Genomic DNA, 26,956 nt, shown 5'->3' on the forward strand with positions numbered 1-26,956 from the left:
TTTAGCTTGTTTTGACTGAATCTCAGAAGTCTGACTTTGAAATTTTGAGAACTCAAAAAAAAATTGCATGTGGCCCTAATCCTCTTCCGTAGAAGTCAGTTGTAATTGGATTGCATATTTCGGGCTAAGAGCGTTTGAGTGAATCTAAGGAATTGTATGATTTTTTTACAGTGCAAGAACTGCTTGTACACAGTAACAAAGTCAAAGTCTTTTTTGTATAGCGCTTAGATTTATTTGGACAGTATAAAATAAACGAACAATGAAAATTTCCAATTAGTAATTTGACAACGTTATGGTCTCATAGCCACTTAAAAAAAAGAAATATTTACCTAGAGGGAAGCGTGAGATTTTGTGGCTGTTTCTAGATTCAGTGCAATCAAAACCAAAGCCTTAAACACATTAAGCCATTGTGTGGAGGGAAGCTTTAAGCCATAGTAATTGTTTCATTACATTGGTTTTCATTGACAGGGTGATGACAGCCTGTTCTGGTAGGCTTCCCAGGCAGCTTTTCTGTAGTCCCCTGCAGCCTTCACCCTGTCTGGGGCTGTAAGAATTCCTCGTCCCACAATAATGACATCAGAACCCTTTTTACCAATCACCTCACTGGGAGTGGAATACTGCTGGCCCAGGCCGTCTCCTAAAGGACACATAACAGTGTACAAATGGAACCAGTCTGTTTTAAGAATTACAGGCACCTCTATCAACAACAAACTGATTGTCTTCAAAATGGCACCATCCAGTGGCTTTTTATAATATTACAACAAGTGTGGCAGAAAACCCACCAACTGCTACAGCACTGTTACTGTCATTATGACTCCCACTGGCAATACTATCACTACTACCACTACTGTGTCTGCTACTGCTGTTATTACTAATGATACTACTGATATTCGCACTAGCAAAGTGAACCCAGTGATGTTAAGATTTGAGCTCTACTCTCCCTTTAGTGCTGCCTACTAAGCAGAGCAGCAGGAAAGTGTATGCACATTGTATCCAAAGCACTTGCTGGGTTTAGGTACAGTGTGTGTGTGTGTGTAGGGAACAGTGTTTATGTTGGTTTACTTATTTGGGATGTTAAGAGCCATTTGCACCACACCAGTGGTATGCGCCAAATAATGTTTGTTTCTAAAAGGACAGTCTTAACGGTGTAGCACACAGTACGTACCTCGAGAATGCATCTGCACCCCTGGAGTCATGTGTACAAACTGTGGTTTGCTGCTAACCTTCCCTCCACAGATGAACCCAAAGACAAAGTCAGAGTGCTCTTCCGCCATCCTCACCTACAAAAGAGGATTCCGTCCAATCCTTCACAAGCAGCCAACTCAAATGAATATTATATGATCCCTAAAAAACTACTAAAACTTGAACCAGTGTGAAATCACAAATACTGGCATGGCTATAGAGTGTTGTTAGGCATGGGGTTAGCCAGCAACCCCTAAATGTGCCAACAGTTATGATTCAACGCAAGTTTAAGTTAAATATCACTTTTATAAAATGTAACCATCCACAGATATCTTTTTACGAAAGAGAAAACTTAAATGAACCATAAAGGTGCATTCTATTGCAAACAAAAGTTATTCAATCATCAACCAATGAAAAATGTACAGCTAGCATTCAAACAGTCATTTTGCACTAAATAGTTGTTTGCCATTAATGGTCATTTTCTTTGCCAAGCGCCAATAAGTGAAACGCTGGGTGGCCCATTTTGAAGAAGTAAACACTGAGCCATCAAGGTATGTTTTTATTACTGTAGAGTGTTAAACAATGTTTAATATTCATAATGTTTATTAGTAAAAAAAGTGCAAATGATATTAAAATGATGCATGACCATTCACTTTAGCCACGCAATATCATGAAAGCAGGGATGACTGGAATGCTGGTTGACCAATCAGCATCCAAGGCCGGAACTTGGTATAAGTGGTACAAATCACAATACTGCTAGCAGGGGCTAATTCCACCACTGAAGAAGACTAGAGGAAGACATGTCCCTGTCACTGGGAAGTAAACCAGTTGTTCAGCTTTTATCACATCATTCTGAGTGCAGAACACTCACCACAGATTCAGTGTAGTCCCCCTTTGCTAAGGACCCTGCGGAGCTCATCTGTGCGATGAGCAGACACCCTCGGTCCAGGGGGCGTCCAACGGCACTGAGCCCCTTCACCACACCCGGCCCGGGCACCGCGTGGGCATTGATGATGTGAGACCAAGAGGAAATCCTGTAAAGCCCACCTGTGAAACACAAACCGTGACGTCAACAAGGAGTCAGCCTGTCCGGCACAAAACAAAGCACATCACACTGCCCACACGTGCAAGACAAGCTACAAAGTCCACAAGAACCATACAAGGACCATACTTCACAGTAACAGTGACACGCTGGATTGTACATTAAGCACAATGGCATAATGTACAACCCAGACCCAGGGCTTCCCACAGGTTAATTCAATTCAGGTGGCCTGCCTGGACAAGCAATTAGGTGCATGTCTCAAAAATGTAAACATTTAAACACAAATAATCCATGGTTGATTCTTGTGCAAAACAAGATTTAAAACAACAATTACAGTACCAATGTAGCTATTTTTGGAATTGCACCCAAAATATGTCAATTTTGGCATTTAGTTCATAATAAGTCAGTTTTAAGTTGTGCTGGAGACCTGGGGCCACTTTCACAAAATGTTCATATGCATGCATTTGATCCCAAATTCAATAGATTTGATTGTGATTAATGCACAAATTAGCATTTATGACACTGACATGAAAACATCCTCATGCATTCGCAAACTCCAGAGGATGTGTACAAAGCTACTGCAGCCATACAGTACCCAGGTTTCGGGGGAGACAAGGAGACATCTCATGCAAAATATTTTAATATAAATTCATCCCTAAATTAGCTAGTAAGCTTGTGACACTTTTGACTAAACAAGACTGCCTTCCAAAGTTGAAAAATCTAACAGCCTAATAATAATAATGATGGATACATTTATGGTTTTAAAACTTAAAATACGTGATTAAATATTTGATCGATATATAGAAACGGTATACAGTCTAGTTGAGAGCTATATTGACAGCAAGCAACAGAAGGCTTGTATTGACAGCTGTCAATGACAACTCGATTGAAATACAATAATTGTAATGACTATATATGCAGATATGCAATACTGATACATATAACAATTACTTTACTGTAAACTATTAAAACAAAAAGAAAGAAAGATGGCTATATATCAATTTTTTATCATGTGACAATGGTTTCGCAAGCAGCATATAGCTGAAAACCCAACCATACAAGGATATAAGAGAGTGTTCCCTGGACGGAGTTGATGAGCTTGTTCACATTCCCATAAATGGATCATGAGTCAGAACAATTATTCTTGCCTTTGGACATTTCATAAATCATTCAGAGTAACATTTTAGGAAACGACCGTATGCTCACAGGATGCATTCCAAAACGATTTTATAAATGAGGCCCCTGGTCTTAAATCTGAACATCACTTAGAGCCACTCCCTCCCTGGAGCCCTATGAACCAGCCACAGGGCCTACCCCTGCACTCACCCTCATACTGCAGCTTGACCGTGTTCCCGATGTCAGCGAACTTGCGGTCCTCAAAGATGAGGAAGCGGTGCCTGTGGGCCAGCTGGCCGAGCGCGTCGGCGACGTCCTGCGTGAAGTCTTGCAAAATGTCCACATGAGTCTTCAGCACACAGATCAGGGGCCCCAGCTCCTCAGCCAGCCGCAGCAGCTCCGCACTCTCCGTCACGTCGGCCGACACGCACAGGTTGCTCTTCTTCTCCTCCATCATATGCAGGAGGCAGGAGGCCATGGGAGAAGTTTCCGGAAGTTCTGCCCGCGCCTTGTAACTCAGCTCCAGTTGGGCTTTCTTGGCGGCCGGCGACCCATTCGGCCCTGGGGATGGGACGACGCTGTTCTCCCGGATGAACGTGCGAACGCTCTGCGCCGTGTCGGTGTCGATCCGTTCGGCAGCCTGCAGAACATCCAGCAGCCTGGAGAGGGAGATGACGGAGTGTAGACTGATTCCTTCCTTTGCCAGTCGGGCTCTGCTGCCTTGTTCCCGATCCATGAGCACGACGGCATCGACCACCTTCAGCCCCTCCTTCTGAAGAATCTCTGCCGTTTCCAGGACACTGCTACCAGTGGTTACCACATCCTCGATGATCAGGCACGTGTCCCCTGGGTTTATGGTACCTTCCACAAGTCGTTTGGTTCCTTTATTCATGTGGAGACAAAACAACACAAAACAACCCTCTTGACATTATTTAAGATCCAAGGCTACAAATCCAAGCTTTCCATGACCTTTGCAAAATGCCACCTGCATATTTGTGATTAGCTGCTTTGGTTATTACAGTAAACTTATCACTGCTGCCATCTCTGTCAGCTTATAAAACACTGGGTTTGTGAGTAAATAATGTTTTACAATGCCAGGCCAGTCATAACTGAGCTGGATACCATGTATGTTTTAAAGAAATATTTTATTAGGATAACTGTTTTCACACCGTAATCCTTGGCTTCTTTTCTTCGAATGAGCATTGGTAAATCATTCTTGGAGCAGATGATAGTAGCCAACGGGAGCGCCGTGTAAGGAACGCCACACACATTTTTAAACTTCAATCCCGCATTCGTGGCACACTGGAATAGCAAATTTGATACCTAAAAGCCACAAGAGAGTTAGAAACATGCACAGAATGACGTATAACCACTCCTAACGTTTCCACTATATCTCTGCAACGAGTACATGGCGCTGACTGACGGGTTTACAACTCACACCACAGAGCTCCAAGTTCATGCTAACTATTGTACAAGCGATCGCTGGTACAGCACACAAGACTACATAAACCTACATATCGCAAATTTCATTTGAAAAGAAAGAAAAGGTCTACGCTGCTGCCTCACAATAAAACATCAAGCAGTGCTTATTGACAAACCATGTAAGTAACGCGCATAATTCACAACACGTGTTTACCTGATTCATAAGCGAAGGGTGAGAAACAATTACTCTGAGATCAAAGTAAATTGGCGAAGTTATGCCACTCTTCAACTTGAAAGTTCCAAATTTCACAGCTTTAACTTCGTAAAGTTTTATTATTAAATCATCCAAGTTGTCCATTTCGTATCTTGTTCAATTCAACCACTGAAAATAGCTACAGATCAGTTCCCTAGATTTCCAATGCTTTGCTGAGAAGGCGGTTGTCTTTCACGTGCAGACTTCTGGGAAATTGAGTTCTTTACCACTATTTCCGGCTTTCTTCTTCAGTTACACGCAGACATATGAGTTATACTGCCGAAATGAGTGCTGCTGCCACAAAAAATGTTCCAGTCTAAATTGTGCTAGTACAGTGCTGTGCTAATCAGTTTATTCGTGTCTAAGATACATTCTGTTCACAGATCTAACCTACATTTTACGGTGCCCCATATGTCTCAAGTGAGAATTTTTTAAAAATCATTATATCATACGTTTCCTCACATTACTAATTGGTGTCCTGAAATTACCAATCTATTCCCTTGAATTAGTCATTCATGCCCTCAAATTACATAGCCTAATTTGTTCTCTTGCATGAGTAGCCTAACTAAAGCCCCCAGATGACTTTACTCATTCCCTCACATCCTTCCCTCAAATCCATCCTTCAAATTACTCATTGGCGCCCTCAGATTACTCATTTACTCTTACCATTGGGCCACGCAGTTTTCAAACATTAAACATTTCTTACCTACTCTGCTTGCAAAATCGACATAACTTCAACCCTTTGTCACATATATGGTTTTTACTGTACATTAAAAAATGTTCACTAAAAATTAAACTCTACTGTCTTTTATAATGGGAAAATATAAGAATACTCTTTTATATGTTTTGATAATACTGATAATACTCTCAAGGATAAGGATGTCTGCAGAGCACATAAAATAGCCTACATCGAACCTGGTAAGATGGAAAATACCCATGAAAGGAGAAATGACATTATGCCCACTCCTGACCCCATTGATACACAAGCAGGTTCGAAATTTACCATGAAGTGCACTGTGGTAATGTTCAAATCGATGAGGAACCTGTGTTGTTTGTTTATTAACACCCAAGTAAGCTGTTTCAAAAGAAACAGCCTACTCCACAGAACCAGATTGTGGGTGCCTGTGACCAAGTGGCTGTTTATTTTCCATTAATAACTTTGGAGCATCCAGAAGATGCATACAGAAGTAAATTAGTTGAACACATTTAACATTAAACACTGATCTAAATTAAGAAGTCAAACATGATGATGAGTAAAATTAATTTCTTTAAAAAATATTAAACACCATTTAAAATGGATAAGGTCTCCCCAAAAGGGCACTATATGCAGAGGGTTTCCAACACTGTCTAGTGTCCCAAATCTCCAAAGCTCTCTGCATGACCTCCCAGGAAACCAACCTGCTCATGGTCTCTTTAGATGGCATTCTGTAAACATATAACAGCAAAAAAGCATGTTGTCTGTTACAGCAACTGAGAGGCAATACAATTGTAACAGCTGTTGCATTTATACAGATGGGCCCAGGACATGATTTTCTTGGTCACCTGGCAACAATTCCCACTAAAACTGGCTCAGGAAACCAAACTAATTTTTCAAGGACAAATGACTGCTTAAATGATGTATGATTTGATTTATTTGAAATAAAATAATGCCTTATGTTCGAAAATTACTTCCAGAAGAGATTTTTGCTGTTACTTTTTATTTTTTTATTTTTTCTAATCAAACCAATTATGTTTAAGATTAAATCTAAGAACATTTTTTTTATAAATGAGCCCCTGGTCCACAATTGTGCAATATAAATTGAGGTATGGGAACACAGCAGAATACCACATGCCCCATCTTCTTTTGCGTAGCCCAGGTGAGAATTTTATTGGTAGGTCAGAACCTTGCTCCATCATTGTGTTCCTTAAAACCACAACTTTCTGCTTGGACCATGCTGAAAACATTTTTAACTACTTTCAGTAGTTTGTCAACAAATAAATAAAAACATAATTGTATGCATATTCTGCATGACCACAAATATGCTGTCTGCTGAATTGAACAGTTATTTTATATATTCTTTATGTGCATTAGCAGCCTGTGTATGTATGGTATGCAATTCTGCCTTAGCCGTTTGCAGAGGGGACTGCCTGGCATTGATTACATGTTGGAGAATTGCATGTAAGTTGAAGTTATCCAGTTTTTCTAGTGTTATGCTTCCATTAAAAATCCATCTGTTAAATTTTTGATGACAGCTGTCCCCATCTTGTACTCTGCTAAAAGATGATTCTCCCTTTCTGGTCTCCATACAACAAAACCATAGTTTGTTTTTAAAATTGCAAATCTATTGTTATTTTGTGTGCATGTATGGATAAATTGCTAACTGTGTGGAAGATTGTGTGAAGTGGAACAGGCAGACACTGATGCATTTCTTTTGACATTCCGTCTATATTGAATTTGCTTCTGCTCTATGTGTTAGGAAAATTGATTGCTTTTATGAGAGTTCCAATTTACAATTAACCACTAATTGTATGATTAGTCATGTGGTTATGCCAATGTAGTGCCTATGTGGACATCACAAAATATTAATTGAAATGCAGGTTTAATTCTCTGTGGGTCAGGTGCTTTAGAAAAATTACTGACCATAGTTATTAAAGAAATTTTCCACTTGAAAAAGACACAAATGGGAAGTGGTCAGTGACTCATTTCTTATGATGATGTACTTGGCAAAACAGGAAGTATTTGAAGGGACATCATGCAAATATTCTAGCTCTCAGCACAGAGATTGCAGATATCCTATCAAGAAGATAATGAGTTTCTCTGGAGACCGCTAATGGTCTGAAAGGATGGTTTAATTAAAGCTTTTTCTCATTAATGTCTAGTGCCGTAAACAACTCATCACCAGAGCATGGCTAATTACAGCCTGAGTTATGAAGTTTGAGCAGACCTCATTATTTATGGTGGGTGTGACAGCATGCCTGCAGTATTAGAGCCTCAGGGCCATAACTGATTCTAAGCATGTGAGAGCAATGTCACGGCGCCTCGATCCTACCCATGTTCACCACTAGACATGTTGCATAATGAGTCAGTTTGCACTCAAAACCGTGCCTGAGGTAAGGATCTGCTCACCATTCCACTGGGAACAGCGAATTGTCCGGAAACTAAAGAGTCTACTTTTGCTAGACATTGTATCTGTTGTTCAAAAACAAACTGTTTCTGCCTCCTGGCATCCTACCAAAATAAAGACATTCCACACTTAAGCACTTTCATCAGGTCCCTGTTTATCGCTTCTACCCTGGTTTTAATACAGACAGGGACAATCATATCATGCTTTCAAAGCGCCACATTCTTCAAATTAGCCAATGTAATTATTCAATAAGAATAGGTTTCATACGTATTCTAAAAAATGTAGATGTCTAAAATGTATAAAATGACCCTCATTGCTGTTTAAATGCATCGTCATGTTCATTAAATAATAACCAGATTCACAACATTCATGTCAATAAATTGGTATTTCCCTGCACTATTCGTATTGACTTTTATTTTAAAATTCGAAAATGTTTGCTTTAACAAAATGGTAACAGTCTTGAAGGTAAGAACCCAAAAACTGTTGGCCCTTTAATTATGTAGCAAATGTTTTAAGACAGCAGACAGGAAGGTCCAAGTATACAGCATGTTATGAGAACATTTTTATGTGTATTCATAAATACATTTTTATTTTACAAATATTTAATGAACATCAAATATTGCACATCCCCTATTCATTAAATTAGAAAATAAATACAGAAAATAAATATGTTCTGAGTTTTTAAATTTATATTTAAGCCTCATGTTGTCCTCAAGGTGAAAAATGACCCTATCAGCAGTGACAACATTTTAAACCCCCAAAACAAAAATTTATCCGCATGAAATTTGATGACTTTTCTGAAAGTGACCCTACCACTATAAAAAGGTAAACATTTCCCTTATTTATATTCTTCATAAAACCGGTACACCATTATAGTACAGAGATAATCTTAGGAATTTATATTAACTCTGCATGAAATCAGAAGTCACAATCAAAGTGCCACACATCTATTAAAGCATAAAAAATCAATTATGATTTTTTTATAGTAAAAATGCTTAGTGCAGACTGAAGAAATGCCATCTCTCTGGACTGTAAAGTCAGAAAACAGTTATTAAGATAAGTGACAGGTTGTTTTTACATGAAAAATATTGATATAGAATTCAATAAAGAGGGGGCCAGGTGAGTGTGAGTCATTTTCATTGATATACTTCTTAGAAAACTGCAACCTGACCATCCTGTTTTTGCAACTAGTGGCTCGCATCTTGCAGTGTAACCTCCGTAGTTCTGTGCATGAAATCTTATACAGACAGTACTCGCTGACATGCCCACCACCAGAAGAGTGTTTCTGATCAGTCAGATAGGTGCTTGGGAGTTTTTCGTCCTTATAGTGAGAATTCTTCAGTCATCAACTCCAGAGGTTTTCCTTGGTCTACCAGGCCTTTTGTTAGTACTGAGCTCAGTAGTGCTGTCTTTCTTCTTAATGCTGTTCCAAACGGTTTATTTCGGCACGCCTAAGGTTTGGCCTATGTCTGACTGTTTTTTTGTTTTTCTACTTATTTCTCAGTCTCATAATGGCTTCCTTGACTTTCACTGGCAAAACTATGATCCTGATGTTTGCAAATGCCAGTAACAGAATCCAAAGGCAATCAAAAGCCTAGAATCAAGACTAGATGCCGAAAGGTGTTAGCTAGCTATCACTAGCACAAAATAGAGAAGCTAGCTATGTTGGCTAAATTGTGTGATGTATTGTGTGGAACTTGTGTGGCACTAGATGATGTAAACCTGTTTTGGCTGTAAAATTGTGAGTTCTGAATCAGCCTGTAAAACTGCATACAAGTAGCTGAAAATAAGAAACTTTTTTAAAAAAAGGTAAGGTGGACTGGGAATAATGAATAAGAAGCTTCAAATAACTTCAGTCACGTCTGAAACCTTGAATTTAACCAACATACCTAAAAATCTGATCCGGATTTAACAAAAAAAAAAAAGAATTCTCTATTTTGAGCGAACCAACCAGGATATACGAGGATAATTAAACCATATATGCTGAAATAGTAGCCTCCTTGGCTTCAAGTATTTAGTACTAGCAAAAACATTTATATTTTAATGGTGAATTGGCCAAAATATTAATGACCCCTCAATATATGTTAAAGACAATGACAATGGTGTAAGCAGAATAATCCACTACAAGGTGTGTGTTAAAGGGATTTAACCCACGCCGTTGATGCAACTGCGGAGGCAACTTTGCTTCTGCACCTTAAAACCCTCGCACACCTCGTTGTGGATTATTCTTTTATATATATATATATATATATATATAACACTCGCCGGCCACTTCATTAGGTGACAGGAGTGGCACCCGGTGTCGTCTTCTGCTGCTGTAGCCCATCTGCTTCAGGGTTCGACGTGTTTTGCATTCAGAGATGCTCTTCTGCATACCTCGGTTGTAACGAGTGGTTATTTGAGCTACTGTTGCCTGTCTATCAGCTCGAACCAGTCTGGCCATTCTCCTCTGACCTCTGTCATCAACAAAGCATTTTCGCCCAGAGAACTGCCGCTCACTGGATATTTTCTCTTTTTCGGACAATTCTCTATAAACCCTAGAGATGCTTGTGTGTGAAAATCCCAGTAGATCAGCAGTTTATGAAATACTCAAACCAGACCGTCTGGCACCAACAAACATGCCACGTTCAAAGTCACTTAAATCACCTTTCTTCCCCATTCTGATGCTTGGTTTGAACTTCAGCAGATTGTCTTGACCATGTCTACATGCCTAAATGCATTGAGTTGCTGCCATCTGATTAGATATTTGCGAGCAGATATTTGCGAGCAGTTGAACAGGTGTACCTATTGAAGTGGCCGGTGAGTGTATATATATATATATATATATATATATATATATATTTACATATATATATATATAGACTGCATTTATATAGCGCTTTTATCCAAAGCTCTTACCTCCTGAGCTATGCCGCCCCGGATGCTTATTGATTATTAATGGGCCTCTGTGTCCGATGGCTTAAAGAGGTCAAGTTTAAACTTACCTTGAGGGGAATACCTGTAAGCAAAAAATGCCATACCATGCATTTTTTTTAAACCAAAAAAGACACCATCACATTTCCAAGAGGAGAAATGATCAACTTTAATGTAGTCCACCATTTAGAAATGTTCATCATTAAAGAAAATAAATGATCAGCCACAATTAAAATCGACATATTTACATTTTAAACTTAGCTTAATGGGGAAATACTTACTCTGCAATGAGAAACTCTAAAAAGCTTAACTATTGCAGATGCAAATAATGAAAAATAGCATAGATTTCACCACTTAGTGATATATGAATCAAAATAAACATTATTCAAGAATAGCTTGAATAGATTTGATGAGTCTTCAATATTCCATTTAAAATAAGAATAGAGAGATGCATTGTATGTGTCCAAAGTAGCTTGTGAATTCTTGGGAAAAAGCAGTCTAACTGCCCTAGTAGTATCCATCACAGTTACCATTGCCTCAAGCACAACATGTTAAATTTACTTCTTCGTACATCATGCTCATGTCAAAAATTTTTTAGTATATTTAAAATAATACATTTAAAATTATTAGTTACAAGTACAATGATGAACATTGTGACTATCATTATATTGCACAACCTGACTTCATTATTATGAGTTTTTCTTAAATAGTGCAAAAAACTTTATACAGGAATGTACTGGAAAGAGTATACTTAACAAAAAGAAGATTTTTACAGTAAACTGCCAACGTATCTGGTAATGGCAAATTAAAATACAAAAAAGAATTCCTTTGAGAAAAAAAATCAAAATAAAGGAAAAAAATACAAGCTGTACAAACAGATTGCCATAGACAATAACAAATTCTCTCCATTCGGAGAAAGAGGCCTCAGTCTTTTTTGCCAAAAGGTGTAAAGAGAAATGTTGTTAGAAATGTAAGAAACAGAAATAAACATCTTGACCAGTCACTTGCACATTGATGTAAGATCACTCTTCTCTGTTTTCTCTATATGAACAGTCCGTCCTCATATGTCCGTCCTTTTTTAACTTATCTATTCATTAATCACTTTTTTGTACATACTGACAGAATGAGCCGTACAAAGAGATCTCCCCTGTGTTCAGATCCGGATCCAGCACTCACGGATTATTGTGCTGGCAGGGATCAACCAGCGGGGGGCAGTGCACAGCATCACTTCTGCTCTGTGCTACAATCCAAACAGCTCAAGCGGAGGCCTGGGACTCTTCACTTCACATTTGCCTCAGCACTGTCGATGAGTGGCTTAGTGAGCGGGCCCAGGACGTGGCCTGGGACCCAGCCCTCTGCTGCAGGGGAATGGCTGTGAGCTGGCCGGAATACCAGGAACATGTTCTGCTGGTTGGAGGCCAGGATCTGAACCTTCTCTCCCTGGGTGACGCAGATCTCGTTCTCCTTCAGTGCGATATAGTCCTGGGTCACAAGCATGCTAGAGGACATCCCATTACATCCAGCTGTATCGTGCTGTGGGGGTTCAAATCCAGACACAAAGAGGTTCGGTTAAAATTCTACTGAAAACACTCCACCCTCACTATATTTGCATTGGAAATCATCGTCACATTTCCTCACAAACTTTTAGTACAATACTAAGTAAGGCTGAAGAGATAACCAAATTTTCATTACTGATAACCCAGCAAAAAATTATTGATAAAGTTGTACTTTTATTTATGTCAAACTTTCGAATATAATATTTATATACACTCCCCGGCCACTTCATTAGGTACTTGCTAGTACCGGGTTGGTCTTCTGCTGCTGCAGCTCATTTGCTTCAAGGTTCGACATGTTGTGTGTTCAGAGATGCTCTTCTGCATACCTCAGTTGTAACGAGTGGTTATTTGAGTTACTGTTGCCTTTCTATCAGCTCGAACCAGTCTGGCCATTCTCCTCTGCCATCAACAAGACATTTTTGCCCAGAGAACTGCCGCTTACTAGATATTTTCTCTTTCTTGGAACATTCTCTGTAAACCCTAGAGATGGTTGTGCGTGAAAATCCCAGCAGTTTCTGAAATACTCAAACCAACAACTTGGCACCAACAACCATGCCACGTTCAAAGTCACTTAAATCATCTTTCTTCCCCATTCATGAGAAAGTGCTGGGATGAAATGGGAGATGAGGCGTTGCATGAGCTGGTGGAATCAATGACCAGCTGAGTGAAAGTGGTGATTAAGGTGAAAGGTGGACACACCAACTACTAACAATTTTTGACCGTTAATAAACAACAAAAAACATTTTTTACTTGCAGTGTGTTATTAATAATGTATTACTGAACAACAGGTCTAAACAGAGTATCATAACTGTATTAGCCCTTGAGTACTGAAAACAATTTGTTTTTGGTGGTGTCCTCAGACTTTTGGTCCGCACTATACATATTGTCCCTTAAACTACTTTTCCTACACATGAGAGTAGGCCGAGGAAATAAGTTTTCAGTGTTTAAAAATAAACATGACCGGTAACTGGGCTACTTGAGTAAAAGTGTCTTGACAAGGTGATTCATTACAACACTTCAAGATGCCTACAGAAGCATGACTGCGGCAAAAGCTCAAGGCCGACAAATGCACAACAAGCCAGTGAACCGAGGAAAGGAGGGGAACTAGGACAGCAGCACCACTAATAATAACCTGTGGTAAGAGTCACCTTCTATGGGAGCATGCTGACTGTGTGCCTACAAAAACTTTTTTTAAGAATCAGCCTCCATTGCGCCATAGGCTAAAGGTATGCTGAGAGTGCCTGCTAGCCATGTAACGCACAATGGGCTGACGTGCCGTGCTTGTGGGGTCACCCTGGCAGGGACCCATCGTCTGTACTCACCCCAAAAGACTCGTAACGCTCGCCGTGCTTGTGGGGATCGTAGCAGGGGCTGCCGTTTGAGGTAGATAGCTTGAGAGGCGTGGAGGCGCGGCCAGAGAGTGGGGGCTTCTCCGCCCCCATGGAGGAAGAGGACTGGGGTCTGCTGTTGGACTGGGAGGGTCGCCCACTGGTGGATGGGTTTCGGGTCAGAGAAGTCTCCTTCTTCTGATATTCGATTGGTGACTGAAGGGCTGCAGAAAGATTTCCCAGTCAAAATTCTTCAATTGGATTTTAATGTGGACAAATTTGATATCTAACTTAAAAGATCTTCTAGCTAAATAAGGATGCTCTGTCTGGGTAGGTAGTATTACCCTGTTGGTTGGTGGAGGGGAGGGGGAGGAGAGAGGGGTGGGGGAGATAGGGATGGAGGTAGAGGGATAGTTGGGTTAAACAATCAAAATGTATTCGGCAACCTGTTGTATTGTCTGTAATTTGTTGGTGCTGCAATAAAAAATAAATTATAAAAAAATTCTTCAGTTGGACAAGCAGCAAGGATTAGTATAAACTACCAAGACATAGAAAACAGCAATGTCCATTTCTGGCTATCTCACTAAATGCATCGTACTGCCCTCATTTTGTCTTGGAGTAGCTCCATTCATTCTCCAAGAAACCTGATTAGTCAAATCAAGACCATGTTAAATCTATGACTACTTTAAGCAATGTCTGTGAAAGCCAAAGAGACTTAGTCAAGCTTAAAGGCCATTTTAGTCTAGGCTGAGACTTAATCCATTCCCACAGATCTGGCCCTATATGTTCAGGACCATGAACATTATATCACCAGTCTCCAAATTACCTGAGAGGAAGTTGCTCTGGGCTTCCAGCACCTCATTGATGTGGTGGACCCAGACCTGCTTGATGTCCTGATTGGCAGCCTGAAGGGTGAATCGTTCTGACGACGACCCACGGCAGTACAGGACAAACTTACAGGGGTCGTTATCCACGTTCGAGTCCATGCTCAAGTAACTCACCTACAAGGCAAAAAAATCATCTGAACCTTCTGCACTACAAATCCCATCAACCTGTATCTTCAACACTGTAAATCCCCATCAACATGCCCAATCAACCCAATCCCAATGACAATTACCTCTAATGTTCACTATAGTTCATCAGCATGGGATATGATGCCATGTAACAGGCTCCAACCTGCAACAGGGCTGCATACACTGCTCTTTATATCTGCGCCTGATTCCTCTTTACCTTGATACTCTTCTTGAACTGGTAGCCTGGCGTGGCTGAGCCCTTACGGAGCAGTTCACTGAAGATGACGATCTGCTCGAACAGAAAGACTCGGCGTTCCTTGCTCCGGGAGAGGACACCCGAGTCCTGCTCGGTCACAAAGAAGGTGTCCTGCTGCAACAGTTTTCCCTGACTGGTCAGCTTCCCCTGCGGAGAGGAGAGAAAACTGGGTCAGCCTGCCCACCCTGTGCCTCTCTCACTTTGAACACTGATGAAAAGCACAGAACCGTTAGCTCACTGGCCCTGTGAACTTATGGTGTGGACAGTATCGTGCATGATACCTCGTAGCCTTGCAGTCGGCCAAGGTTCATCATGTCGTTGCAGCGTTTTGGGACCAAGAACATTAAATCGACAGCTTTCTGTAAAATAATATTACACAAACACAACAATGGCAATTGCAGTTACTATTGCAACAAAATAACATTGAAGCAACACAATTTTTAATACTGTCTATACACATGATAAAAATTGAGCAGCAGGTAAAATATCTAATTTCTCACCTCAATGTCCTGACAGTCCATGCCTGCCTTTGAACTGTACTTCAAGAAGTCCTTAGAAAGAAAAGGCACAATTCTTATAATCTTTCTTCATCTAAGTGATTCTACTGAGACACCAAACCAAGACATAATTTCAATAGACGAAAACAAATTAAAAACCGGTCATGAAGCAATGCACCATTACTCAAAATCAGACTGAATGCCTTTCCAAAATAATTTGCACAGAATTAAAAGAAAATAACTCCCATCAGCGGTTTATATGTGAAAATAGACGACAAGCTACTTCAATGCAAACATTGGATCCAAGCACTTGAGCTGATCAATCATATCACAAATGAACACCCAAGAGACAATCGATGAGCCCAATGAAGGTAGCACAGCCTTGAACACTGGATATTATGCAAAATACACCTTGGTTGTATGGCTTAAATATGGCATACAAATGATATTTAAGCATTGCACATAGCTATGTTTTTAAATGTTTTTCTGAATACACAGAAGCTTACAGCTTACTGGCCTAAATTACAATGGATGATATGTCCGCTGCAATGTCCTTATGTTATATATTAGACAAAATGTAATGACCAAATGTAATCATTTTTAAGAAATTTTGAACCAAAAGCACAACTTTAATACCGTGTATCTAAAGCACATGTCTAATTAATTTGGTCAGCAGTTGACATCAGCAGTTGGCAACAGTTTACATAATGAACACTTCTATAGCTGAATTCTTTTTTAAATAATCTGAGTTGACTGCCTCGTTCAACAACACAGAACACAGAGTTGAACAGAGTACAGAAATTGCATTAGATTCCCACTTGCGATTTGAACCTGGAATATCCTGGCTAAAAGCTTCCAAACAATCACACCATTTTACTATTAGTCAGTTTGAAATGGGCATTTCAAGAATATGAGGTTTACCTTGAGAAGCAGCTGATACTTAGTTATCCTCTGTATGGGCTTTATGAGATAGTCACTAATAGTCAGTCTGGAATTTATTTCCTGCTGGACCTCCTGTGAAACAGATGCAGAAGAGACATTTTTGCAGGAGTACGACAAGTTGATGTAAGCTTCCACCTGATGTAACACAGAAGTATTAAAAGACAAATAAAATTGTTTTGTGAAAAGATAACACCTGAAGTATATGTCTGGACAGACAGAGCATGCATAAAAAATGTCCAGAATAACAGTTACATTTTTAAATATGTAACAGTATATTTTAAGTTGTGAATACACATAATAAATGGTATTATAATGGTAATATAATGTAATAATGGTCAAATTACACATTTAAGCAAATAAATAGTAACTCTGCATATACATTTGCATAAATATATAATGTTTAAGATGGTACCCTGCACAGATGGACACATGCACACACACACACATATAAACAATTCACACCCAAAATGTTTACCAAAGGCCACCAAGTGTGCAATATACATTTTTTCTTTTAAACATACCTCAAAGTATGCATCATATTCAGCGACAATGTACTCCGACCTGGGTTTGTTCTGGCAGTAAACCACGTACATGTGCAATCTTCTCTCCTGGGATAAAACAAATACACCTGTCAGCCACTCTCCTCCTGCTTAGTATATTATAACCTGTAAAGCCACTGCGCAGTTGGATATGACTTGCAAGTCAGAGTATAGTTATAATTTGTAAAGTCACAGAAAGTCAGATATAGCATATGAAAATCACAGGGCAGTCAGATATAACATGTAAAGTCAAAGTGCAGACAGGGACATGATAGCCTGAATCACCTCAGTGCTGTCATATTTTCTTATCTTATTTTTCCCCTTTGCTCTGCCCCCTTTGCTCCACTTTGCTGCCTGTATTTACACAAGACCAATACAGCTGAAATATGTGTAGCTTTCCATTGCACTGCAATGCAATTTTAACTGTAATTTCTGCCAGTGAATATCTTACACACAACAGTACAGTAATATGGGAGAGGTAGCACTAATCAGAAGAGGTATAAGTTATCGCTCACTTTCTACACCTGGTAGTGGGCTGGCTAATCAAGCCCAGACTTGAGCCTACTACGACAAGGACCAGCTTGCCCAAGAGTGTCTTTACTGACAAGGCCTCTGAGGAGCTCTAAACTCAAATGTCTTACGTACCACACTCACATTATTTGCATCCCACATCCCACATATCCAGTGGCAGACTTACATGTTTTATGAATAGCTCTGCAAGCCGATCGTGGTCTTCCAGACATTTCTCCAGTTCTCCCAGGAAAAACCTAAAAAAAAAAAAATGAAGCCCCATATAGAGGATCAATTGGTTTCTCCCCGTAACAATGAAATTATACTTACTATCTAGTTTCAATTATAATAATTTGGTTTTTAACCTAATTTTTGCCTCAATTTTTTATGTCATAGAATGGTCAATGACATTTTACTCCATAATTCTGAGAGAACATAGACAATGTCCAATACAGTGCTGCCCTGTGGCGCTGCCAGTGGGGCGGGACCATGGGCTGAATCACTATACTGAAACACAGATCCATAGCAGGACTGGCCCCATGAAAATTACTTCAGCTGCACACTGACTGGACTGAATTGCAATGATCCATGATAACATTTACACGTTTTATGTCATTCTACAGTTGTGAGGGTGCTTTGATTGAGGCAGTTATGCTGGGTCATGCGGGAAAACCCCATTCATTACTTATGCTATACCATAAGACAGCTGAGAAGAGACTGAAAGCCTACTCTCTGTGCCAGTCGGAGATTTGATGGATGTTCCCGAAAACAATCTTATCTTTTCCCTTCATATCTTCAGGGACACCTTTCACTTCTATTCTCTTCATAAACCCCTGAGGAAGAACATTACAGAAATAATAACTTGACAATACATCTACCCGTAGTGTATAAGCCATAGGTGCAGAGAAAACGTGTATGAATGATTGGAACATGGAGAAGGTTATCACTTAGATGAGAAGAAATATGCAGGCAAACTCCCACAGTATAAAGACATTCCACATAAAAAGACAAATGCACACACATGCACCCAATAATGCACAGCCCTTGTGGTCAGGAAGAACCTCTGGGAATTTGCCTATGACAGACACATTTCTGCAGGGGGGGGGGGGGTGGAATGCAAATGTGACCACATATAGACACCATTGCCGGGCCGTGAGCCAGAAAAACAGACAAACAGTGCTTTTACAGAATCAGAAGCCACACACCTACACTATTTCTCTCTCAGCCACGCACCAACACGATTTCTCTCTCACCCACACGTACACTATTGATGTATTCTTATTTATGTTTAGATGCATGTAGGACAGTATCTGAATATGAGTTGTTACAATTACACTACCTCACATATAAATGAACTCACATTTCACTACAAATGTCTGTAAGTATTTTATCCCTCCCCTTCAGTTCATTTGTTCAGACTTGAATGACTCACCTCCACCACAACACCCAAGTCCTTTACGTAGTCCTTCTCTGTCTGAATCAGCTCATTGAGCACAAACCTGAAAATGAGAATTGCCAGAATATCAGTACTATTTCCTCCTCGGGCAGCAGAATCTCAGACATATGAAGCTTGCAAGTCGCATGCACAATTAAGCCTGATGAGGATGTTTCGCTGATGCAAAAATGTGAGCAATTAATGAAAACAAGGCTCATGTCCCATTGATAAACAGTTAAAATGCACATAAAAATGCACAGATGCATGTCTGCGTTGTTGTTAAAGATTAAAAATGTGGGAAAGTCAACAGCGTTTTAAATAAAGAAGGGCTCATACAAAATTAAAGAAAGACTAAGACAGCAAGCCGCTGAATTGGAGTTGTATTGTTTGGGAGGCTAATGTGGGAAACAATGTTTTAATGGAATCTTGTTTACTGCAGGCTTTAGTATTGGTTATTAAAATGAATTAAGGTTAAATAGCTATTAGTCAGAGCATCCTATTAAGAAAGAAGACTGCGATACCAAATAATGTAATAAAATTATTCAGATGAATAAAACATAAAAATCAGTATAATAATTGACCTCTTACATGTGGGCAATCTGTGTAATATCCTGGATCTTACAATCAGCCAAGCTTTATAAAAAGAAGCACAACTTGGATCTAACACTGAGTCTACCTGCATAATATTAAATATAACAGACTGCACGATCAGCCAATGTACACAAAAAATATAACCCTGATCTTACAAGCACCCTGCCTGAAATATAATAAATATAACTGGGATGTTACATGCAGCCACACTGTGTAATAATAGACATAACTGGGACCCAACATGCGGCCACACTGTATAATAATAAATATAACTTGGATCTTACATGCGGCCACGCAGTGCCTTGGCCTTCTGCTCCTGCTCAGGGTCCCTGGGGTCTGCTGGGTTTACTGGGCTGAAATTTCCATAAGATCTGGGCTCCAGCGTCTGTCAAAGGAGAGCGAATAAGGCAGAAAGTCAAACAAAGATATGAGCCCCCTAACTTCGGAGGGCTGCAGAATGATTCACTTTATCGATTCTCTCTTAACATCGATCATAGCCACCGAATACAGGATGCTTTTTATTAAAAAGCGTACTTGTGCTCAGAGCTGAAAGAATGCAGGTTATTGGCATACACACAGCAAATAAATGACTAAAATCACAAAATATACACAGACCAGGCAGCTATAGACAACCCTCAGATCATTATCACATCAGTGCCACTTAAGGGACGTGTGTTCTCCTTCAGACGGAGAGCTGATTTTGTTGCAACAAGAGGCTAGTACTTCATCATGTGTCTGTTGCTTTTCGGCCAGAACCAGAACAGACTTCAGCACAACTGCAGAAACTTTACAATGCAGCCATTGTTCCATCTAAAACAAGCTACTAACTTGCTTAGATTAGCGGTTTTGAAAGATAAATTAGCAGTATCAGTTTAATGAATATGTGATATATAGTGAATACGTGATATATAGTGCTCGGTTTCCCTGCATAATATACCAGTACTTCAAATGTATCTTTGGAATAATATAATGCTTATGTCAAAAGCGGAAATGGAAAATAATATCTAATAAGAGATATAATGTAAATGAGAAAGGGTGTGAGACCAGCTTTCAATGTACTTCCTGTAAAATTAAAAAATTGGAAAATATTGATCTCTAGTTAATGTAACCACTTTTAACAAGTGCATTGCAATACAGTTAGACCTTGGGGCTAAACATGTTGGAAAAGCCAAGCCAGGGCATTGTTTTTCCTCCTGTTTGTTTGGTACTGTTGTTCTCGAACCAGGGAGGCCCAGAACTGCAAAAATTGTCCATTTGTCAATTGTAACAAAACACATTGTGAAATGTCTGCCAAACAAAAGCCACTGCTGGACATACATCTAGCCCTGGTTTGTTTGGAGGATATCCGCTTTATCTTTCCTGACAGATAGTCTCGTACATTCTGTTCGGGCTACAATGTGGCACTCCACTCACCAATTTATACCATCTTGGTCATTGTTTTGACCAATTTATCTATTGCACTGACAAGCTAGGCGACGCTGAGGATGTTGACGAGCCCTGCAGCCTAGTAAGCAATGGGGAAGACAGCAAGGCACAGTGTGATGAGGGGACGAGGTGATGAGGGGACGAGGAAGGCTGTTAGCCAGATGAATGGACAGAAAGAAGGAAGGAAAAGAAGTGCACAATAAGTTTTTAGGTGCAACTGGAAAGCTTTGGAGGACAACTAGCTGCTATCTAGAAACATGGTTTGGACTTCAGCTTGTCACCATTTTGTTTTTTAAATGAAAACCAACAGCAGGTCTGAGGGACTGCATCTGTTGAAGGACAAAATAATGCCACCATGGATTTAAAGTGGACTTGAGAGATCCTTCAAATGAAAATGACAGCTGGATATGTCTGCCAGTTACTGTTACAGTACTACTTACTTACTTACTTACTTACTACTGTTACTACAGTAGTCCCCTTCTCATAATCTATAAATGTTCCAGCGTCATGTATGAACAGGAGCATGATTCAATTTTCTATGTAAGCCGTTCCTCCAGTTTGCCAGGTCAGGATCTAGGGGATGTTGTTCCTTATTTTTCGGAATGTATTTGCTCCTCGCTGTCTATAGCAAACAAGCAGTCCTATAACAAACCAATTGTAACTCACTCTCTAGGAATCTGGGTCGAGATCAAAAGCATTTTGGGTGGCATAGCAGCTCTGTCCTGGCCCCTATTACAGCAAATCACTTAACTGCACCCTCCCTCACTTATACGGTTTTTCATCTTTGGCATAGGAAAGTTATACAGTCCTTCTCAGACCTACACACTAATAATGTCTTTTCATCCTACCAACAACTGTAAAAATACTTTTGGTTTGCCCCATTCACACTTTTTCTGATGTCTGCAAGTACGTAATTGTGTAAGGCACAATACCTAATTCTTTCCTGAAGTTCCAGACCCTTTACCAATGGAATCTCTGTTCCTAACTAACCCCTAAATTAAAAGTGGGATATCCCACATCTATGACAATCTAAGCCTGCAAACACTGTTTCTTTAGAGCACCTAAAAATAGCCTGGCAAGAAGACAAGTGTAGAAATTACAAAGGACCAATGGACAGTGGCACTAAAGCAAGTACAGTCATCTTCTGTCTGCATTAGGCATGGATTGTAACCATTTAGGGTGCTGCATCATCACCATATTGGTCATATATTTTTCAGGCATTATAGAGCATTTAACTGACCCTCGGATAGCAGTCTTGGGTGTTAAGGGATCTGCCATGATTCTCATCAAGTCACAGCACAATGCAATATCATTTGTTACTCTCCTGGAATGCAGACTGATTTTGCTTAAATGGAAACCGTCACAGCCACCTACTTAAGCAGCCATGATTTATAATGTGATTCAGCACCTTAAATTAGAAAAAATCTCATTTTCACTCAGAGGTGAAAACAGGCAAGTTCTATCAGACCTCTCATCCTTTTATTGACCACTTCAATAACAAGCTTTGTAATAATTCTAGATTTTCTCCTGCTAGCCTAACTGCTCTTTTATCTGCTGTACCTTTATAATAATGCAGGGAAACTCATACCCAGTCCATGCTCTTTTTCCCTATTTTTCCATTTTTTCTTCTTTCTGTTTTTTCTTGTCTAGATTGTTGTTGCTGGGGTTTTCTTGTCTAGATTGTTGTTGCTGTTGGTGATATTTTGAGCCATCACTGTGGGACACTGGGTTTTTTTTCATGCCTGATATAACTATGTGTGTGTGTGAGTTTGTGGTTCTGTGTGTATGTGCATGTGTACGTGTACATGTGTGTAGGTGTATGCATGTGTGTGTGTGTGTGTGTGCATGTGTGTGTGTGTGTGTGCGCATGTGCACATGATTTCCCCACAAATGCCACACTTTCTGCACACCTGTGGCACAACCAACCATTTACTCTCTCTTTGACTATGATGTATGGCCTTGTTAAAGTGGACTATTTGATTCATGGGCATGTGAACTAAAAGGCACCAATATTTGGAAGGAGAAAAATGTATGCGTTAGTCAGGCTCTGCTCACTGGAACTAGGATAGGGATTTCTAGACCCTAGAAAAAAAATATATAGAGGATGGTAGAGATTCAGAATGAACCCACAGTTTCGGATTCATGGGTGCAGAACTGGGAGTACGGCAGTTGGAGGCTCTGCCGTATTTGTGCTGGATGAGTCTGCCGATGAAGCAGGACTGCTGTGAACCCTTTGATCTGGATTCATCTTCAATAACAGCCTTGAGGGGCTGGGAGTAGTGTCCCTAAACGAGTGAGTTTTCCCACATCTCGCGCCGTACCTTCTCCTCCTGGGACGAGGGGTCTTTGATGATCTCCATCGGGGGCGGGAGGGGCGGGTGCGACTCGTCCTCTGGCTCCTCCTCTCCTCCGCTCTGCATACCAGAGGACGACTTGGACAGAGTGCCCTCTTTCCTGCTCCTCTGCTGGAAAAAAAAGGCGCAGGGAGTTAATGCGGGCCTTTGTGGAGTCCCGACAGGGCCTTGCAGAGAAGTTCACAGGGGTGTCCTGCACAACAGTGACTCTTTTGTCAGTTCACACTGTGCACCAAGCGGTTGCCTGCAGCAGGAAGCGTGAACAACGCACATCGACTCCATCTGAACATTTTCAAATCATTGGGGGGCTTTTGTAGTTAAGCCATTCATAGCATTTCTAAATGTACAGATTGAAATCAGAGACAAATAGCTTTAGGCAGAAAACAAGAAGCCTAGTCAGTCAAGCATGAGCCAGCTAGAGAGAGGAAAATTTAGCGGATAGATGGAGTCCAAAGAACTGTGAAAAGGCAAGGAGCAATAGACTCTTGAAGAATCTAAAACCGTTTACTTAAAATAATGTGCTGTGAAGAAGGTGGAACTGCTTGTGAAACATACGCATTAGAAGTTTCATGGATTCCATGTATGAATACCCTAGTGCACATGAAATGGATTTCATAAATAAGTCAGAAAGTAGCTGCTTTCTTGAAAAGGCACTGAACAAGATTGCACTTAATACTATAAATCCAACATGTTGAATAATGAGTGAAATTCTGAGGTCAGAGTTTTTGACATTTACCATGTCACATCCAGGAAAAGGCAGGCACTTATGGGTCCTACACAAAAGATGGTAACCCAGTAAATTGACCTACTCGGCTTGGCCTGGTTTGACACTGAAGCAATGAACCAGGCAGAAGGAAGGTTTATTTACTTACTGAAGCAATTTTAATAATGAGACACTGAAGTCTCATTAGAAAAATAGCAAAATCATGATAAAATTAGCTTATGACAAAGTCCCAGCTCACTGTCCGCACTGACAGGAATCAAATTGTAATAACTGTATTCCTTTGTAGGATGGCAAGTCGGCCATTGCGCAAATCATTGCAAAAAGGCCTCAAGGCACAGTATGCAAAACAGAAGATTCTGCATGCGAATTACTCATGCCATTTCAAAAAGCACGTGGTGATATCGGTATGACGCAGTCACAAAAACCGCATCAGCTGTCCCATGAGGAAATGGGACTAGGGACCCAGATATTCTGTATGGTGCAAATGCGCTCCTGCAAATGTTTTAACAGCTGCTTTTCAGCAAGAAAACACAAAAGATCTGATGTTATTTACTGGACCAGGAATGCCCTATACCTGCCATTGTAAAGCTGATGGGTTGTCAGAAACTTCCCAGAAATATATTAAATATTCTATAAAAACTATCTGGACTAACCAAAAAAATTAAAAAAAAATAAAAAAAAAACAGGTGTTAGCTGCTTTTGGTAGTCATAACAATGAAAGCAAAAAAAAGGGAAAGAGAATAAAAAGTTACTTTAATACAGTAGGATGGAATGCATCCTCAAATTCCTTTGTTTCTTAACTTTCTGTACTAATGTGTATTTCGGTGTTCTTGGTATTTGATAGTGTTCCGGGACATATCATATGTTTGGACAGGCACTGAATTTAAGCTGACTTTGATCATTTGGGCTGGTACTGAATCTCAGTGGACTTTGTACATTTAGACAGGTACTGAATCTAAGCTGACTTTGGTGCGATTGGACAGGTACTGAATCTGCTGAATCTGAGCTGACTTTGGTGCAACTGGACAGGTACTGAATATGAGCTGAATGTGGTACATTTAGACAGGTGCTGAATTTGAGCTGAATTTGGTACCTTTAGACAGATACTGAATCTGAGCTGACTTTAGTGCAACAGGACATGCACTGAATTTGAGTCGACTGTGGAATGTTTGCACAGGTGCTGAATTTGAGCTAAATTTGGTACATTTAGACAGGTACTGAATTTGAGCTGACTTTAGTGCGACTGGACATGCACTGACTTTGAGCTGCCTGTGGTACATTTAATCAGGTACGGAATGTGGCCTAAACTAGAGTGTTGCTTCATAGTTCACTGCAACAAAATAAACAAAATGAATGCAGAAAGAATAGCCTTCTAGATACCAGCCATAGCCATCTATTAAAGATGGATGAGACCTCTCAGGAACCAGTCTACTACTAAACGTAGAAATCTCTCAGAAACCAGTCCTCTACTAAAGACAGAAATCGCCCAGAAACCATCATCAATTAAAGGCAGAGGTGGTCACCAGCACCTCATCTGCACTCTCGTCCTGCGGTGGAATGTCGCTGTCGCTGAATCGGGGCGGTCCCAGGTCGACACTCTTGCGGCCATCCCTTTTTTTATGCTTGGTGGGGATCTTCTTCACGCTGCTGTCGGCCTTGCCGTGGCTGAGCCGGCGCACCGGGCTGGTCAGCCACTTCTTCAGCGTGTTGCCGGAGCGCTTGGGGCCCGGGGAGCTGGTCTGCACGGAGCTCACCGAGGCCTGGGACTGCAGGTTGGTCACAGACTCGCTCTTCACCTCTGGGCCACTCACCGAATAATTTTCTGCAAAAACACACACAAGAATGACATGGTCAAATAAAAAAGAGACAACAGACAGATAGAGAGAGAGAGAGAGAGAGAGAAAGATGGGGAGACAGACTGGTGAATATAAAAGCCCTCAGGGTATTTGGTCACCATTTAGCTAAATGAAGTGAATACCTGTAGTATTAAGCTAATACCAGCTGATGATCCATCTAATTATATTCCATCATCTATATTGATATCTACTGTGGAACTTGAAGACCCAAATATGGCTTTCAGTGCTTGTTTGGTGGTTTATAGTCATCTATAGTCATAGAATCTGAAAAACAGAGACTGTCCAAACAGGCTATGAGTTGACAAATAAGCTGACAAATCTTCAGATGGTATTATAATTAATTCCACATAAAAACACACGTGCACACACACACACACACACACACACACACACACACATACAATGTGGCATAGATTTACGGCTCACAAAAGAAACACTGACCACTCTAACTTCAACATTTAGATATGACTCTCTGAGTCAGAGCACACTGTCCTGAAGGGCAATGAGTTACTCCAGCAGAGTCGTGGGGACTGCATCCATTTCAGAAAGCACAGGACCTCACTGAACCAAACTAATATATCACAGATTCATGCACTTGAAACCCCCTAAGCAGTCAGTGATGCACAGTGCTCTCAGTCCTGCTCTTGCCAAGTCCTGCAACATCAGGTGGGACACCAAGTAGACATGACATTGAAAAATATGACACGTGACTAATACTGTCCACATCACGCAACCTTATCCTTGCAGATAAATACAATTATCAGAGCTGGTTACCAACTATGGGGTAGTAAGAACAGGCAACTTAGTTCATTATATTATTGCCTGAACATAACTAACATTATCAACACCAGTACTTAGTACAGTAGAATTCCCACTGGGTGTCTATTATTGCAGGCAG

At 40.4% G+C, this 26,956-nt stretch overlaps 2 protein-coding genes across 8 annotated transcripts in view; both read right to left on the minus strand.

The window, feature by feature from the left end:
• Positions 1-207: 207 nt before the first annotated feature.
• On the minus strand, positions 208-5,233 carry umps (uridine monophosphate synthetase). The gene is made up of 6 exons (XM_064327616.1): positions 4,977-5,233; positions 4,510-4,663; positions 3,551-4,222; positions 2,054-2,229; positions 1,166-1,280; positions 208-637 (listed from the first exon to the last, which is right to left on the minus strand). Exons 1-6 carry the CDS (start codon positions 5,118-5,120, stop codon positions 459-461), a joined length of 1,440 nt encoding a protein of 479 aa, XP_064183686.1. The 5' UTR covers positions 5,121-5,233; the 3' UTR covers positions 208-458.
• Positions 5,234-11,183: 5,950 nt separating this feature from the next.
• LOC135250850 (kalirin-like) overlaps positions 11,184-26,956 on the minus strand; it is a 153,512-nt gene continuing 137,739 nt past the window's right edge. For 6 of the 7 annotated variants that reach the window (XM_064327609.1, XM_064327611.1, XM_064327612.1 and 3 more), the window contains 14 exons: positions 25,732-26,024; positions 23,446-23,589; positions 19,984-20,084; positions 19,106-19,172; positions 18,403-18,506; positions 17,861-17,930; positions 17,146-17,232; positions 16,604-16,696; positions 15,686-15,736; positions 15,467-15,544; positions 15,147-15,332; positions 14,743-14,917; positions 13,911-14,140; positions 11,184-12,565 (listed from right to left, as the gene is read on the minus strand). In XM_064327609.1, the coding sequence (XP_064183679.1) occupies positions 12,311-12,565; positions 13,911-14,140; positions 14,743-14,917; positions 15,147-15,332; positions 15,467-15,544; positions 15,686-15,736; positions 16,604-16,696; positions 17,146-17,232; positions 17,861-17,930; positions 18,403-18,506; positions 19,106-19,172; positions 19,984-20,084; positions 23,446-23,589; positions 25,732-26,024 (1,934 nt within the window). In that variant the 3' untranslated portion in view covers positions 11,184-12,310. The remainder of the gene's footprint in view (positions 12,566-13,910; positions 14,141-14,742; positions 14,918-15,146; positions 15,333-15,466; positions 15,545-15,685; positions 15,737-16,603; positions 16,697-17,145; positions 17,233-17,860; positions 17,931-18,402; positions 18,507-19,105; positions 19,173-19,983; positions 20,085-23,445; positions 23,590-25,731; positions 26,025-26,956) is intronic. The other variant, XM_064327610.1, reaches the window with a different exon arrangement.

The sequence above is a fragment of the Anguilla rostrata genome, chromosome 3 (assembly GCF_018555375.3).
Source record: "Anguilla rostrata isolate EN2019 chromosome 3, ASM1855537v3, whole genome shotgun sequence".
Classification (NCBI taxonomy): Eukaryota; Metazoa; Chordata; class Actinopteri; order Anguilliformes; family Anguillidae; genus Anguilla; species Anguilla rostrata.